The 19047-nt window shown below is 41.9% G+C and overlaps 1 protein-coding gene across 1 annotated transcript in view; it reads right to left on the bottom strand.

Moving 5' to 3' along the window:
• DAPK1 (death associated protein kinase 1) overlaps nucleotides 1-19047 on the bottom strand; it is a 244935-nt gene that overhangs the window by 19630 nt on the left and 206258 nt on the right. The window contains exons 18-21 of the mRNA XM_063913762.1: nucleotides 13638-13736; nucleotides 11047-11124; nucleotides 3315-3537; nucleotides 276-464 (exon numbers count right to left, since the gene is read on the bottom strand). Of these exons, the coding sequence (XP_063769832.1) occupies nucleotides 276-464; nucleotides 3315-3537; nucleotides 11047-11124; nucleotides 13638-13736 (589 nt within the window). The remainder of the gene's footprint in view (nucleotides 1-275; nucleotides 465-3314; nucleotides 3538-11046; nucleotides 11125-13637; nucleotides 13737-19047) is intronic.

Consider the following 19047-nt stretch of genomic DNA (forward strand, 5'->3'; position numbering starts at 1 on the left):
TTATCAGTAAAACATGTCCAAGACTTTACTCCAATTTATTTTTATATGGTGTGTTTGCAGACAAATGCAAAGTCAATTCCTGTACATTAGAAGAGTATCAGAAGTCCGTTTATCAAGTACTTGGCTGTCTCTTGTCCTCATTATTTACAGCTCCATCTAATGCGGGAACATTGATGAAAATCCTATAATGGTCTATAGCTTATACATTCTTACTGCGACAGCAAGGTACTGAACATAAAGCCCCCATAAAGCATGCCTGATTATGTAAAGCATACCATTAAGATTGGCATTTTGGATGTCAATAGCTTTGGTGGACTGGTCATCCACAGAGCAGTGAGGGTGATGGGATGGTGAAACAAAGACTTCCAGTACTCCTTTAGTCAGACCCGGCTCGAACATCATGCTCCGACTCCTCACACTGACATTTTCACAGCCGGGATATAAGTCACAGATGCTCACTGATACTAAGAGCCAAAATAGAAGATAAGAAATCATGCAAAATGTTATATTAATTTCAACACCTTATGCCGCAACTGCATAACAGATACTTTATTTACTGCAGAGAACACACAGTGTGCCTTTAAAGTGAAAAGCAGATTTTATAAACTGGCAAAACGCTCACCCTATGGATAATGCATTGGCAAAAACATATGATAAGTATGAATACTGCTTACTGCTACTTAAGGGTTCAATATATGTATTAAAACAGAGAACTTGCGTTCGGCACTGTACACTTTTGCGTTACCCTCCAGTGATATCAGCCATACACTGCTCTCTGCTTGGGGAAGTAAAGTGTGATTCATTGTTATGCCAGAGGGAGGAATCCTGCCAGGGTGCATGGGTGCAGGGTGTATTAGTGCAGTTTATTTTTGGCTAGGTTTATTTATTTATTTATTTTTTAACGGCGAATGGGTATTCGCCCTATGCAATAGCAGGGCTGGTCATTCGCCTAAACACCAGTTCAGGGGATAGAGAGAAAGAGAGAGAAGTGAAGAGGAAACAACATTTGCTGCCCATGGGTTTCACGTATGTGGGTAAAACTCAAGAGGAAGGAGACGTGGGTTTACGTGGGACATTAAGCAAGCAAGGACGCCACAAACCCGCCAGCAATTGGGTGAGGAAGACGGTAACATTTTGCCAAGTTTCTCAGGAGTATAATACCAGCGAAAATAGATTGTATATGCCGTCTCTTATTTTGGTTGCAATAGAGCTCTTGGCTATCCCCAATCTTGTTCACTGAGTACCTTAGTCTATTTCCGCAGTTAATAACACCCTTCATTTAAGTATTTATCATATCTGTCCATAAGCTTTAAAATCCCCTTGTTGTACTTGGCTGCCTCCAGTCCACTGAACCAGTTGTTTACTGCAAACTTCAAGTCATCATCGCCCAAGAACTTTTGTTTGTCCATTACTGAACAACTTTCCCACATCACCATACACCTGCTTTAATTGATAATACGTTTTGGCAAGTGTCACTTTCTGTGCATTCCTGAATCGAATAACACTCCTCACTTCCTCAGAGGGATTTTGCCTTGTAGGGTTCTTTCTAACGCACAAACAACGATAAAAGGATGCCACTCACAGAGCAAAACAGGTTATGGAGACTGCCTGATCATGAATTGGGGAGGGTGAATGAGCAAACCGTCATTATTTTATGAATTACACTTGTACGTATTCAAGGGGCAAATCATCATCAAATACATTTTCTACACAACATTCCGTATTATAAATGTAAACAAAAAGAAGACAAGTTAGGGAAATTGTAATGAGATATATAAAATAAAAAATGCAGTCATAAAGGTTACCCATGGCATTGTACTGTACATACAGTATTCACAGCTGTGTAAACAGATTACACGGTTCTGAACAAACCTACGTTGTATGGGATTACCAGTCTTGATGTCAATACGTCTGTTCTCTACAGTATCTTTTAGAGAATGCAGTCAGTGCTCCGGAGGACAGGTCATCCTTTCATCATCTTGCACTACTCTAATTGGCTTTCCATGAGTAAATGAAAAGACTTTTACAACCTTGTAGATTGGTGGACTCATACACTGGGGCAAATGCAACAAGGATAACTACCATTACATGTATTCCGATATACAGTATAACAATCGGACACTGTGCACCAACTAAAAAATGTGGTTTTAGAGGAGTATGACTGAAGATGTGTAAAACACAGGATTACGCTTTGCTCTATAATGTATGTGTGCAGGAATACATTATATCGTCATACAAGATCTCAACTGAGGCTTATAGATAGTTTAAATAAAAAATATACTAATATTATCTTTATAGCACTGGCCAATATTAAAAAAAACAAAACCACAAACACTTTTTTTTTTTTATGCAAATTATTTATATAGATAACATTGCTCCTGCAAATATATTACTCTGATATGGATATTTGTGACACATACAACCTGTTGCCTAGTTAAAAGGATGAAGTTAGAAGTGAACTATTTATTTTACTTGTATTCAGGCAAATAACTGTGGGATGCTTTACTAAAGTAATAGATTCCTTATGAGTTTGATCAAAGATTGCACATTTACACGCTCACAAATTGCATTCATCTAAGCAGTGTTACCTCTTGTGAAAATGGAAAAATGACATACTGTGCCAAAATGGCATACGGTATAGTATCAGACCAAGGCATTATGTAGGTGGAACAGGTCAGACTCACAAGATCCACTTGCTGCTTGCAGAAAGATTAACTACAATAAGAACTTCTAACCTACTAGACCTATATTTCATATATTTACTCTTGCCACCTATCCAATTGAAGTGCCAGACAATACTGTATTCTTCATACTTAGAAATAAAACACTTACAAACACAAAACAAAAACGCAATAGTGAATGTATTTGTTCTAAACCTACTCTGATTAAAGCACATTATTGTGTTTTAGTCATTTCAGAGTTCTTTTCAGTTTACACTTTAGGGGTCTTCCTCTTGTTGAAATGATCTCTATTCACTTGAACAATGCCAACATATTCTGCGTGATGAATAGGTGCTTGTACAGCTGCATTGCTTTCCACAGTAAGAAATCACTGGATTAAAAGCATTTTCTTTTGTAATTCGAGCACTTTACTTAGCTTGACTTGAGTGTAAGAGTCATTATATCATACACTGTTATTATTACGCCCCAGTGCTAGAATACAGAATCACTGCAGTGAAAGAAGTGCCATTTATCAGCCAGAAGAAATTCTAGACCTATGGAATGTGTTACAATCTCTAGGACTATTCATGCTATGCTGCATGCTACCCATTAAAAGCAATTAATGCAAAGGGAAACAAAAGACCCCAAGCCTACCTGAGGTTTTGGAAGACAGTGGGGATGGAGGAAAGCGTGTTGAATTAGTGGATGAAAGCCGCGGCCTGCGCCTCCTGAAAAAACTGCGAATAAGCCCACATTTCAGGGACTCCACAAGTGTAGTCTTCCCGGACCCGACATGTCCAAATAACTTCATCTTTATCCTTGGCTGTGGGCTTTGGGTAGGTCTCAGCTGCTGAATAAATAGACTTCGATGTGTGTCCTGAGGATAATGGAAAACAAATGTTATACTGTATTAATGTCCTACACTGACAAAGTACTTCCATTTCTTGAGGGTGTCAGGCAGGCTGTGCTAAACTGTGATAAAAATATAAACACAGATGAACCTGGTAACTTTATGCCGCATTAGATAACCTTTTTATTTTCAATTTCCAGTGGCTTTCAATTCCTTAAACTTGTGGTCAAATTTCAGATTGAACACAGCCTTTAATTTTTTTTATAAAAACTGCATCATCCATACTTCTATATCTTCACTTTAACTAGAACTGTAGGCTCTCCAATGCAGTTCACTAAGCTATCCTTAAAACCCAATGGGTGTGTGACAGGCCCAAATCAGCACAGGTGGCTGCTACATGGTGCCGCATGAGCTGTCTGGCCCCATAGGAGCCGCTAAGACGGTAGATAGGTTGCCGACTGTAACCTTCTGTGCTAATAAACAGATTGTGAATTCCCTAAAAGGTGAAGATAACTTAAGGGGGGTAAACACGCAGCGATCATCTAAGCAATCTGTCTAGATTGCTTAGATTTTCAGCAAGATCGCTCCGTGTGTAGCCCTAACAGCGATAGCGATGCGCAGCCCCGCTGGGTGAAGTGAGCGCCCCCCCCCCGTCTCCCCCTGCTGCGCGCTGTGCTGAGCGGCGGGAGAGATGTGTGCCGAGCGGTTCGCTCAGCACACATCTCTCCTGCATCGGCCCGTCTATATGGGCCTTTACTCCAAACATGTTTACTTAATGTTAGATATCAGGCAAAGCCCATACATTCTGACTATATACTTGGTTATCTATTATCTTAATATAATAGATGCCTACTTTTTATGACCAGTTTGGTTCAGCAACTGAAATGTTGGGATCATTTTTGAATTAATAAACTTCATGAAATAGAGCTTCTACCTTTTATATACTTCAGCATATTTTCCCTTCCCTTCTCGGCTGACATTTTCGTTTTGAATTAACTTGATGTTATGCTACCAGACACTTGACTGAGCAATTAGGAATTGCAGTGTTTTCCATCACGAGACAAGAATATAGGCTAATGCCAACGGCAGATCTGATGCAGACCAGTATTTAATGATTTCTTATTCGCTTTTTCATGCTAAATGAATATGTGTCAGTTATACCAGAAACAAAATATATAAAAGTCCAAATTACGCGAGATTACTCCATTTCACAGTGCATAGAAAATGAACACATGCGAGCCAGCCAACAAATGATATCTGTGCATCATACAGACTGAACAGGACACCTCTTCCCTGTAGGGTTAAACACTCCATATTACCACACAGGGGGCCTGATTCAGATTTGGAAATACAGCAAAAAAAAAAAAAAAGCAAGTAACTTTGTATCTGGAACAAACCATGCTGCAATGCAAGGGGAGCACATACATTTATATTTTTTCTGCGCAGGGCAAATACTGGCTACTTTTGCACAAATGTTAGACAGCTTTATATTTTACACTGCACATTAAATTTCAGTTTGGACACCCCCCACCCAAATCTCTGCGCACAGCGACAAGCGCAGGAGTTTCATATACGACCACCGGCTGGAATCCCCACTCGGCTGGAGGTCCACGCCACCACCCTAGGGAAAGTATAACCATGTGGTGACCAACGGGCCCCTCGAGGTGACACTCTGCGCTCGCCGCTGGTATTCAGGTTGTCAGGAACCCATGGATCCAGACAGCCGGGACAGCATACTGAATCCATATACACATACATAATATATTTTTTATTAATATTTATTATTATTATATTCATTTATTCCCTCCAACCCCCAGTAAAAAAGTCAAGGGTCCTTAGATTTTATCATAAAAATAAACGAAAAAGCATACCAACATGTCCCTGCCTTTTTTTTACTGGGATAAAAATTAAATACAGAGGGCATCGGAGTGTATATTTGCACGTCAAAAGGCGTGCCAGACCACCGTACACACACATACATTAACATACTTACAAACACACACAGTATACATACACACACACACACTATACATACATATTATACATGCAGTATACATGCACACACCATTAACATGAATCACAGCTCCCACCCATCCACATGCTACTCACACAAACTGTTGCAGTAATCGGGACAGCATGTAGACTACTGGTCTCTCCTTCACCTGGCTGCTGCAGAGTCACTGAGAACACTGGAGACGGTCACTGCATGCCCTCATCCGGTTCTGTCATAAAGCCACACGTACTGCCCGAGAGGAGCTGTGCGCTTGCGCTGCAGCTCCCCGTACAAGCAACCAGAAGCCGCCTGTCAATGTAAGGACTCAAAGAGCTGCTGCAGCCGCGTTCCAGGTGCAGCTCCTTCGTATACACAAACAAAAACAAATAAAAAATAAATAAAAAAACCTGCAAGCAGCGCCGATGGATCGGCGGCCAGGGGGAATTTGTAGGCACTCGGAAAGCCCCGTGTGTACGGCCCTTGTTACATCGACCCTTCCTGCAGCGCTACATGGTTTTGCCCAGATGCACAGTTACTTGCATTTTTTTTTTTTACTTAAAAAAAAAAAAAAAAAAAAAAAAAGGAGGGGGTTTGCTACAGCGCAGCACTGAATCTAGCAGGATAGGTGGGGGAAGCCAGCGGTTCTCTAATGTGCCACCACAGATGCCAGCTGCCTAGCCACCACTGATGGACATCCCTACACTATCTAGTTTTGACTGCGTTGGACTCTTCCGCGGACTGTGACTTTTAGAGACGCAGTGCGACTCATAGGTCACGCATGCCATGTCACCTTCCCACTCGATCGCTCACCCTGTGCTGCTCCTTGTTCCTCCGGCTGCATAAAATTCAGTCGCTAAGACAGGGAGTGTGAAACATGAGCTTCATAGCCACTGACTCCCGCGTAAGGGCCACTAAATAATTATTTAGTTAATTGCTGTGAGGGTCATTGTAATTATTGCGGGGGGTGCCAGTGTGTGGTATCACTGCGGGGGGTGCCAGTGTGTGGTATCACTGCGGGGGGTGCCAGTGTGTGGTATCACTGCGGGGGGTGCCAGTGTGTGGTATCACTGCAGGGGGTGCCAGTGTGTGGTACTACTGCTGGGGGGGGGGGGGCAGTGTGTGGTACTACTGCTGGGGGGGGGGGGGGGGGGGCAGTGTGTGGTACTACTGCTGGGGGGGGGGCAGTGTGTGGTACTACTGCTGGGGGGCTCAGTGTGTGGTATTACTGCTGGGGGGCTCAGTGTGTGGTATTACTGCTGGGGGGCCCAGTGTGTGGTATTACTGCTGGAGGGCCCAGTGTGTGGTATTACTGCTGGAGGGCCCAGTGTGTGGTATTACTGCTTGGGGGCCCAGTGTGTGGTATTACTGCTTGGGGGCCCAGTGTGTGGTATTACTGCTGGGGGGGCCCAGTGTGTGGTATTACTGCTGGGGGGGCCCAGTGTGTGGTATTACTGCTGGGGGGGCCCAGTGTGTGGTATTACTGCTGGGGGGGCCCAGTGTGTGGTATTACTGCTGGGGGGGGGGCCCAGTGTGTGGTATTACTGCTGGGGGGGGGGGCCAGTGTGTGGTATTACTGCTGGGGGGGCCCAGTGTGTGGTATTGCTGCTGGGGGGCCCAGTGTGTGGTATTACTGCTGGGGAGGCCCAGTGTGTGGTATTACTGCTGGGGAGGCCCAGTGTGTGGTATCACTGTGTGCGGCATTACTGCGGGGGGAGGGGGGGGGCAGTGTGCGGCATTACTGCGGGGGGGGGGGCAGTGTGTGGCAGTACTGCGGGGGGGGGGGGGGGGGGGGGGGAATTACTGCGGAGGAGCCAGTGTGTGGTATTTTGGATTTTGGATAAGGGATACTCAACCTGTATTATATAATAGTGATCTCATATGATATCATTTAAAATGAGGAAATAGACATTATGTTTATAAAATAAGTCACAATTATTAAAGTAATATTGTAATTTATACAATACAGAATACAGGTTGAACACGATTTTGCCTCTATTCAACCTCATTTACTATGTTACTATGTTGTCTGGATATAGCAAAGCTCTGAAAATCAGATTTTTTTTTTAGTTAAACGCTGCACTAGCGTATTGTCTATTGGGATGTAGGTAATTTCACTTATATGTTATTGCGATTTCCATAATATCGCAATTTGAAAGCAATGTTAACAGTAACATGGTCAAACACACACTGTTATAATTGTGCACAACCCCCCTACCCCCCCCCCCCCCCCCCACGCATATAAGTATTTATGTATATATAAGCACCTTGAGCCCTGATGGAGAAAGATACACAATAATTTTACTTCTATAGCGCTATATATATGTATGTATTTATTTTCTGTCAACTCCGATACTGTGAAAACCATAGCAGGGTAGACAGTAACACAGGCTGTTTAATCCTATTAGTGTTACGCCTTAAATACGGGCTGGAAGGATAAATGGAATAAGCACATCTTGACATGGGCTCAGCAGCGGCAGACATATCCTGCAGAAGAAATCACTGCACTGGTTACATGTGAACAATGCTTCTCTTCAGCATGAGCAGGGCACACACATTGGGGCTTATTCAATAAAACAGAGCGAGCAGACCACACATACTGTGAGACATTGGAACGGATTAGCTTTCATTAGTTTGACTGCTAAAAAAATGGTATCTAGTCATGGTAGTTTTGCTTCCTACACCATGTCTAATAACCACAACATAAGCAGCCCCATTGTATACTTTCAGTTAGGGATGTACGGAATCCAGGGCGGTTTGGCCTTCAGCTTACTCCTTATTATATAGAAAACTAAATCTGAAACCTAATCTATTGCTTTTGGGAGCTAAAGTTATAGATCTGTCAGTCATTTTAAAATCATTAAATATTCAGTAGGATCATTTGTAAAAGGAGTTTGTATTTCCCAGAATCCTAAATTGACACTGTCCGTATATAACAAACACCACCATTATCATATACAAAGTTAAGACACCCGTGCGTCCTTATTAAAGCCCAGTAGTCCCCTCTTGATCTCTGCACATCAGAGTATATACTAAGGTAAAGGTTTCCAAAATGTATATCCAGCTACATAGCACATCTTTATGCTTTCTGCAAGTAGCAATTCCCATTTATTGTAGCTAGCCTTGTGGAAACTGAATCTTAATATACTTTTAAATGCAAATACCAGAGTTTAAGTTACTAGTTACCAGTCTGTCAAAATAACGGATCATCATAACAGTAATGGCAGCGCCGGCGGCTGTGCATGCCCGAATGGCGCAACACTTGAATTGCTCCGTTGGGAACCATCTAGTGGTCGCCGGCATGCAAAACCCTTGAGTTCCCCCCACAGAGGTGAGGAGCAGCATTAGCCTTTTATTATATAAGATGAGAAGTACAACAGCAGCAGTCCACAAATCATCCACTTGCAGTTTCTGCATGTTCCCAATATTATTTTTTTAGAACTCACTTAGGAAATTTGCTTTGTTCCTGTTTGCAAATATGTGGGTTTAAATCCTGGGCTAATAAGACTCCTGAGGGGGGAGACCCGGGCAATGCCATCACGAGATAGACTGTGATGTGGAGGCCTGCAGCCTCCATGAGTAACACAGCCTTTATTAAGCTGTGTACAGCAACTATTGGAAGGCCAGAACTTACTTACACTGCTCCTGAGTATGCCTTGTCTATAGGACCAAAACAGCCAAGTGACGTATGAATTTCATATTTCTCCCCTCCCACCCACATTCTACAGCACAGAAAAAAAAGGTTCCATCCGTAGCCAGGCCTCCAGCACAAAAATATTCCATCACCACCTCTGTGAAACACATTTATGCCAACATGGGTGAGTGATGAAGAGTAAAGGTAGCACATGTCCAAAAAACACTTAGCCCTAGCACTCGTTACTGCACGAAAGTATTGAAGAATGCAAATAAATAAGTCCTTCGTAAACCTCCTATATCATAAACAGTGTAGGATGACCTATTTGGTGACCCTAAACAGAGTTAGTAGCAGATAAAAAAAATAATAATCCACAGAGATATATATATATATATATATATATATATATATATACACACACACACATGTATATATATATATATATATATATATATATACACACACACACACACGTGTATATATACACGTGTATATGTATGTATATATATATATATATATATATATACACACACACGTGTATATGTATATATATAAATATATATATATATATAAACATAGGACCAGCACACCTCAATGTTAGTAATAGCTGCGCTGGTGCCCTCACATGTACTGCTGTACAATTATATTATTACCACCGTGCGGCACTCAGCTATGAAAAAGACTCTGGAAACCAGTTGAATTTACAACGTTTCAGTGGCCGCAAGCACTATCGTCAGGTTTACATACACCCCTGCCCGCAAGCACTATCGTCAGGTTTATCTACCCATTGGCCAGGATTGCACTCGCCAGGGGCGCCAGTCAAGCAGGAGCAGGGGGCACCGCCCGACGGTGCCACCCTCAACCAATGGGTGGAATCCCTTAAGCGTGGCATTGCGTCCCTCAGCCAGGCCAGGCACTGCTGATGTCTCCTCAGTGTTATAAGAATTGCTGTGTGGGCATAATGTGTAAAGGGAACTGCTTCTGTGTGGGCATGATGTGTATAAGGGTTACTACAGTGTAGCTTAATTTGAATTGGGGGAACTATTGTATGGTCATGCCCATCTCCCACAAGATCATGTCTCTTTTTTGCACATGCACCTTCCTATTTCAAATATGGGGGGCGCCAGTCCCTTACTTTGCCAGGGGGCGCTCGGACCCCTAGATACACCCCTGCTTGCGGGCACTGAAACGTTGTAAATTCAACTGGTTTCCAGAGTCTTTTTCATAGCTGAGTGCCGCACGGTGGTAATTATATATATATATATATATATATATATATATATATATATATATATATATATATATATATTTTCACATTTGTCTCTAAGTCTCTAAATACCCAGATATAGGGTGGTATTCAATTAGTGCCGTTTTTTTTGGCTAGCCGAAAAAACGGCACTAATTCGACCCTGGGAATTTAATTGCGGATGTTTGACAGTTTTTGAATCCCTTTTCGCCCATGTCTTTTTATTTTAAATTTTTTTTTGTCGAATCTGCACGGGCAAAAATAGACCCAAAAACGGGCGAAAACGCCAACAAATTCGCCAAAACACGCAGATCGGCGGCGAATTAATCGTTCCACGTGGTTTTTTGCCAGTGCCAAGTTTTTTGACCAGCCGAAAAATCGGCACTAATTGAATACCCCCAAAGACATTTTAAGTTAAAAAATAAAAAGCAATATGTACATTAGGAAAAGTTATTCATGGTTTGAAAAAACATATGAACATACATGAAGGTACCAGACTAAAGTTAGTTTTGACAAGAAATGGAAGAAGGAAATGTTTAATCTGTAAGTGCACAGCAGAGATAATACACAGCAGGGATCACACTCCTATTACTTTTAAACAAGAATTGCTAAATAATTAATATCCAGGGTGCCTTAAACAGACTAATTTCCTGTAAACGCACTGACCTTACGAAGTCTTGCTAGCAAACTGACAACAGGCTCGTGCTGTTCCACCTTGGCGAGATCTTCTGCCGTTTTACCATCCTAAAATAAAATAAAAGGTAGTACGCAAAAGGTTACAATTATTTTTCACCGTTTGTTAAGGTTTCCTAGCCCTGTCCCTGGTCATGATGACAGAGCCAATAATAGATCATTTATTACTTTTGTCCATTTAAAAACACATGAAGGATAATTTAAAACTCAATAGATGAAAGATGTTAGAGAAGAGAGGAATGATGTCTGTGGACTTCCAAGAAAGTGGTCAATTAACTGAATTAAAAAAAAGATCAACCAATTAAACACACAATTATAGTATTACTTTTTTAGAAAAAAATAAATAAATTCTATATGCAGTATTAATATTTTTTTATGATAAAGTACATCACATAAAAACCTAAGCACAATAAAAAAAACAAACAAAATATACTTGAAAGCTGAACTAAATGCATAATATATCCTCAACGAGCAGAAGACTACTTCAACGTCCCCAACAAATGAGGATTATGCAGGTTACTTGGCATCAGCAATTGCCAAGAGGAGGATCATCATTGCCCTCCTGACACTCAATTACAGATGACACAGTTGGCAACATTTACAAAACAAATCCATGGACACTTGGCTGCTAGGCAGATGCATCCCAGCACATCACACGTGGCAGCCTAGTCTGACCTTGGTGTACGCCATCCCTTCATTAAGATCATGGCCAGATGTGGTTTTTTAGATTTCTAAATACCTATTTTAATACTTGTTAATATGTATGGTACAATTATTCAATTTTGAAAATCTAGACAATTCCACAGGACGAATCCTTCGACCTGGGACTGTTCCTGGAGATTAGGGTCACACAAACACTGTCATGAACAGACACACCATAATCTCTGCTTAGTAACTACTACAAAAGCGCAGTTTAATACAATATTAATAAATACAGATAAAATAGATTTTCCGATATAAATATTCCGATATAAATAATGACCGTAAAATACATTGCAGCTGTTAATATGGAAAATACTACAGGCCAAATATGTCAGGGTGTAGGATTCTGAAACAGCTTAGATTTCAAAGCGCCAATGTAAGGAAAAACCAGGCTGGTTGATTTAATAAACATTGCTGCTTTACATTTGATCACCAACTTGCCGAAATCTCAGCAGTTTCAGAATTCCTCATCCTATTATATTTGGTCCTGTGTGTTCTCTAGACAACAGACAGATTAATGTTAAAGTTGTGCTTAGAACTTCTTCTGTTGGGTACTAATAAGGGAGAAAAATAATCTGAGAATGCAGTTGTCTATATTACAGTGACATAACTACATGAATCCACTAAAGGGGAATTCAATCAGACCCTTTAATTTACCGTGTATGAACAAGGGTGGCAGCCTCAGGCTTTAATGCCCAGGGCTATTCAAATACAGCCCCTTTTTCTCATCTGGTAAATTAATTGTTAACAGGCGTTAAGCCATAGAATCCGGGATAAATTTCCGGACCTATGTGTTAACACGGCTGCAGCACCTGAAAACGGGACATTTATAAGGGGTTTTTGAGCCCTGTTTACTGCAACCTGCAGGTCCCCCCTGGGGAAGGGGTTAATTAGCCCATGGTAAATTACAGCGGCTAACTGAACTCCCCCCCTAAGACATTCAGGGCAATTCTGCAAAGAACAGTCACCTAGCAGTGAGTCACATTGTGTTTGCTGCGTGAGAACCTATATTATAAATGGTAACCTACTACTGAAAAGCATGTGAACTGTTTAAGTTTAACACTCCAGTTATTTCTTGATTATGATGCAGCTCAATGAAACTCGGCCTCTAATATACATTAAACTAAACATTGACTACACTTAATCTTTAAGCTTTCTACATACAGGCCAGACTGGTTCGCTACAGGCATCTCTAAACTATTAGTATGGCCAAAGGATAAATGCATGCGCAGACCCATAGCATATCTCCCTTTCTTCTACACTTACCAACATGTCTTATCATGTGTACCTATTGGCCCAAATGTATTAAACCTTAACAAGAGATAAAGTGCAGACGCATAAAGAGAGATAAAGTACCAGCCAACCAGCTCCTAACTGTCATTTTTAAACACAGCCTGTAACATAGCAGTTAGGAAGCTGATTGGCTGGTACTTTATCAATTTTTTTTCGTGATATGACACACTAATGCCCTTATTTATCAATGAGTGATACATTTCACTGTGATAAATTGCACCAGCCAATCAGCTCCTAACTGCCATGTTACAGACTGCGGCCCAGATTTATCAAGCCTTGGAGACTGAAATAGCACAGTGATAAAGTACCAACCAATCAGCTCCTAACTGTCATTTTTCAAACACTCTGTGACATGGCAGATAGAAGCAGATTGGTTGGCACTTTACACTCACCAAGGCTAGATAAATGGAGGCCTGTGCTTGAAAAATGACAGTTAGGAGCAAATTGGCTGGTGCAATTAATCAATCACTCTCAGTGAAATTTATCACTCACTGATAAATAAGGGCATTTGTTCACATTTATATTGTAGTTCCCATGGACAGACTTAAAGACAAATAAGATTTCCATACCACAGTCAATGCTTCCACGTTGGCACCAGACAGGCAGAGATAGCGAACAACTTCTAGAATACCATTATTTGCTGCGAGGTGTAAAGGAGTACGGCCATACTACAAAACAAGTAATGCACACTGTTATGCTGTAGATCTGCTCAAAAATAGAAGATAACATACTAATGGTTACAGTACTATAGGTGACCTCCCCTTTTATTGGATTCCAGATACAAAACAATAAGGTGTCACGTGACCAGGAGCAGTGCTTAAATTACTATAACTGTGTATATAATCTTACCTCTACTATTTAACATATGTTTAATTATCTAAACAGAGAAGGATCTACCAATTATATATATTTATATATCTGTATCATCAAGGCACGCACGGAAATCACTTTATGATAATCTTTGTATGCTTTAGTCTATCATTTTTTTTAAAACTTTCTGTTAAAATGTACTGTCATACATGAAGTTTATACAATAAGGCAGTGGTTCCCAAACTTTTTTGAATCACGGTGCCTTAAGAGTATCAGAATTTTATTCATGACGCCCCTCAGCCAAAAGTTTCTTTCGAGAAATTTAGAAACATTAAAGGGGGTACACACGGAGAGATACGTGCTTAAATTCTAAGCAATCTGACTAGATTGTTTAGAAATTAAGCACGGATCTCTGTGTGTGTAGGGTGCCAGTGACAGCAATGTGTGGTCCCGCGCATCGCTATCGCTGGCTCTAAATTCAGCATGCATGCATGCCAAGTCTAGTAAGATCGCTCATTTCACCGCTGGGTGAAATGAGCGCCCCCCCATCCCCCTTGCGATGTGTGCTGAGCGGGGGGAGAGTTGTGTGCTGAGTGGTCTGTGCTAGATCACTACTCAGCACACATCTCCCCCGTGTGTAACCCCCTTAAGTAAATTGTGTTTGTATGTTATCCTTAGGCTCAGTTGTGTGGTGAGAGATAGGATTCACCTTTGTTTGTCCACATGTTTTATGATTGGCAGCCACCAGCACTGGTTTTGCCTATCACATTGACCATAAATAATTTGAATCGCTCCTGGACCACCAATCCAAAGTACCCAGCAAGTGTCCCGCAGAACAGTTTGAAAACCCCTGCAATAAGATATAAGAATTGTGGGCCACGAGGCAGATGCAGCCCTCCAGAGCTTTATTCATTTAAAAAAGAAAAAAACATTGTTTGCAATTAGGCTACTTTATTTAGTCTTTTTTTAAAAACCCTTGCCCAGAAAGTCAAACACATATTCAAATGTATGGCTTTCTTTTCTAGAGCTGGCCAAGAAATAAATCAAACTATGCCCTACCCTCCCAGCTCTCACTGGACGCATCCTTCCCTTCCAGCTCATCCCTTTGCTACATTTACACTAATTATATATATATATATATATATATATATATATATGGTCTAGGGGGTGCAGTAAAATCAATTTTGATACTTGAGGGTGCCGCGATTCAAAAAAAGTTTGGGAACCACTGGGCTAGACTCTTACATAGATAGCCAATATGCCGACTGCCTTGGTGAGTGATTACCCAGGAACAGCGTCAGTAACTTAATACTTTTGTTGTGGTGATACAGGATTACTTGAAACAGAAATAGTGCAAAGAATAATGACTATTTAAAAACAATACTATTGTTATTTACTATTGGAATCTCAAACACCTCTGCTCATAATTCCTACAGTAATAATATAATGGTTCTTCAATACCACACAAAGGGCCAAATGTAACAGGTTGTTTGATTCTGGTGCGTTAGCCACCAACCAGGTTGGTCTTACCTTACTAAACATTACTGCTCTAAATCTGACTGCTAACTAGCTGACATCTTGGAAGTTTCAGGTTCCTGCACCCTGCTACATCTGGCCCTAAAGCTGGGCATACACTATACAATTATCTGGCAGATAATCTGTGGTTGGAATGAAAACCTGGTAACGGATGAGAGCAACGGACAATTGACCATTTGCTCCCAAACATTGGAAAATGGAAAAAACCTGTCATTTATACAAATTGGTTAAATCACAAACAGGTTTTGTCCATTTTCCAGTGTTTGGGAGCAAATGGTCGATTGTCAGTTGCTCTCATCCGTTACCAGGTTTTCATTCCAACCACAGATTATCTGCCACATAATTGTATAGTGTATTGTTTTAGCTGTTGGAATGATAGCAGTCAGCTGAAAACTCAGCTGGTCTGTTCCAGGTATAGCCAGAGCATTAATAGCCCTGCATCCATTCTCTGAGATAGTTTGTGAGCTCAAAGTTTTGTAAATTACTATAAATAAAAACAATGACAATCTCACATGAGATACAGAGCTTCTGTTTTATTAAAGGTATTAGTTTATCCTTCTGAGAAACAATTTTTTAATTCCCGAGCAAGGCAAACATGTCTGCTTCCTCTTAACATTATTATGTGTTTAATAAAAAACTAAGGGGCCCAATTCGGCAAGGGTTGTAGTTGTGCGAAAATTCACACAATTACAACCCTTACACTAGCATAACGCCCGCCTCCCCCCAGCAATCATGCGAATGCTTTGTTCAGCCGCAAAGCACTCGTATGATGAGGGTAGCCCCCTGCCTGCGCAGCCTAGCAGGCAGATGTCTACCCACCATTTTTTGGGTTGCAGCTGCTGCGTGACATCACGCAGCCGCTGCGGCCCATCCCGCAAACGGTCCGTACAATACAGGCCCCACCAACTCCGCCCCCAAAGCACTGACGCAATGCCCCTCTCCCGTCCTGCGAACGCCTCTGCCTGTCACGCAGAGGCGTTCGCATTGTGCAGTGCGCACACTGTAAAAGGGCTTCAGCATGCCATGCTGAATCAGGCCCTAGGGTCCCAATTCTGAGATGGGAGTAAACCAAAAAAAGATCAAGTAACTTTGAACCTGAAGAAATCATGTTGCAATGATAAATGCATGTAAACACTGGCTACTTCTGCATGAAGGGCATCTTTACTTTACACTGCAATGTTGATTTTAGTTTCGACTCTCTCTGCACATTTTATATCTGCCCCACCTGCAGTGCAACATGGTATTGTCCAGGTGCAAAGTGAATTGCCCTTTTTTGCTTAAAGGGCCCCATACACTAGGACGATAATGCCCGATTTCATTCAATTTCGGGCATTCGGCCGGAAATACCGGATGAAATCGGGCATTTTGGAGGTGTTTCCGATCCGACCCGCGTTCCCGTGAGCATCGGATTGGATCCTCCATATTGAACGTGCTGCACATTCAATTATGTCCGACCCCGCTGGCATGGCTGGGATCGTCCAAGATACATCGTATACAAAAGGACAGCATACAATGTATCTTGGGCGATCCCGCCCCCCGGGAGGCTGCCGGGGTGATCGCCGGCGACATGTCAGACGGACATGTCGCGTAAGTGTATGAGGCCCTTTACTCGCACCTCAGGTCCTTAGTAGTGTATGGAGCACAAGTTACAGATTTGCTGAACATTTACAGTAAAATCAAGTAACAAATTCGCTTCAGTGGCGTCCGCATGTTCCGTTAGTCTTCCTGTTTGTGTCCTCCTATGGTACAAAAATTCACAGAGGTTACCTGGCATTTTGACTAAATTGAACCTGGTAATCTGTGTGTGCCTGTGACAAGGTCATTAGCGTGTAAGCTCAATGGATTGTCCTAATGTGAATGAAAAAACATTCTCTGATTGTAAAGTGTTACGTAGCTTTTGTTTCTGAAGTAATGCAGTTTTGCAATAAGAGAAAACAAAACTTGGGATAAACTTAAATAACTGTTTAAAGATACATGAAAGTTACACTAATGTATCACAGATACAAGTATACCTAAGCCTAGCCATCAGAGTGAAACGTACACAACATAGTTGTGCATTCTATAGTACTCTGTATCTAGCTGTGTAATAATTAACTAAGACCATAGAACCAAGACACAAAAATAGTAGTATTACAATAATTACGGCCACTCATCACATAATTCAAATACAAAAAAATAGGATTTTAATACCTACCAGTAAATCCTTTTCTATTAGTCCGTAGAGGATGCTGGGGATGCTTCAAGAACCATGGGGTATAGACGGGATCAGCAGGAGACATGGGCACTTTAAGACTTTAAAAGGGGTGTGAACTGGTTCCTCCCTCTATGCCCCTCCTCCAGACCCCAGTTATAGGAACTGTGCCCAGGGAGACTGACATTTCGAGGAAAGAATTTATTGTTAAACCACGGTGAGCATTTTACCAGCTCACACCTCCAGTATGCCGCAGAACGTGGCATTCAATAGAACACCAGCCGACAGCATGAAGAATATGCAGCAATACGCTGACATAAAACGTAACACAACCTGTGTGTGTAAAAACAACCAGTAACAGCATAACGCATGCTATGGCCTGAATATCGTCAGCAACAGGCTGACTTAAACACAACACACCATGTGTGTAAACATACCCAATGACTGCAGATACAGTACGCACTGGGACGGGCACCCAGCATCCTCTACGGATAAGAGAAAAGGATTTACCGGTAGGTATTAAAATCCTATTTTCTCATACGTCCTAGAGGATGCTGGGGATGCTTCAAGAACTATGGGGTTTATACCAAAGCTCTAGAACAGGCGGGAGAGTGCGGATGACTCTGCAGCACCGACTGACCAAACAAGAGGTCCTCCTCAGCCAGGGTATCAAACTTGTAAACTTCGCAAAGGTGTTTGATCCTGACCAAATAGCAGCTCGGCAAAGCTGTAATGCAGACCACCCTCGGCAGCCGCCCAGGATGAGCCCACCTTTCTGGTAGAATGGGCCTCCACCGATTTCGGTAACAATCCCGCCATAGAATGAGCCTGCTGAATCGTATTACAGATCCAGCATGCAATAGTCTGCTTGGAAGCAGGAGCCCCAATCTTGTTGGGAGCCCACAGGACAAACAGAGCCTCTGTTTTCCTAACCTGAGCCGTTCTGGCGACATAGATTTTCAAAGCTCTGACCACATCGAGAGACTTCTATTCCACCCAGGCATCAGTAGCCACTGACACCACAATAGGCTGGTTTACGTGAAACGATGAAACCACTTTTGGCAGAAAATTGCTGACGAGTTCTCAACTCCGCTCTATCTGCATGGAAGATTAAATAGGGTTTTTGTGAGACAAAGCCGCCAATGCAGACACCCGCCTTGCGGATGTCAAGGTCAACAGCATGACCACTTGCCAAGTAAGGAATTTCAACTCAACCTTACGTAAAGGTTCAAACCAATGAGATTGCAGGAACTGCAACACCACATTAAGATCCGCTGGTGCCACTCGGGGCACAAATGGAGGTTGGATGTGCAGCACGCCCTTCACGAAGGTTTGAACTTCTGGAAGGGAGGCCAATTCTTTCTGAAAGAAAATAGATAAGGCCGCAATTTGTACATTAATGGAGCCTAACTTTAGGCCCGCATCCACACCTGCTTGCAAAA

Source organism: Pseudophryne corroboree, chromosome 1 (genome assembly GCF_028390025.1).
Source record: "Pseudophryne corroboree isolate aPseCor3 chromosome 1, aPseCor3.hap2, whole genome shotgun sequence".
Taxonomy (NCBI): Eukaryota; Metazoa; Chordata; class Amphibia; order Anura; family Myobatrachidae; genus Pseudophryne; species Pseudophryne corroboree.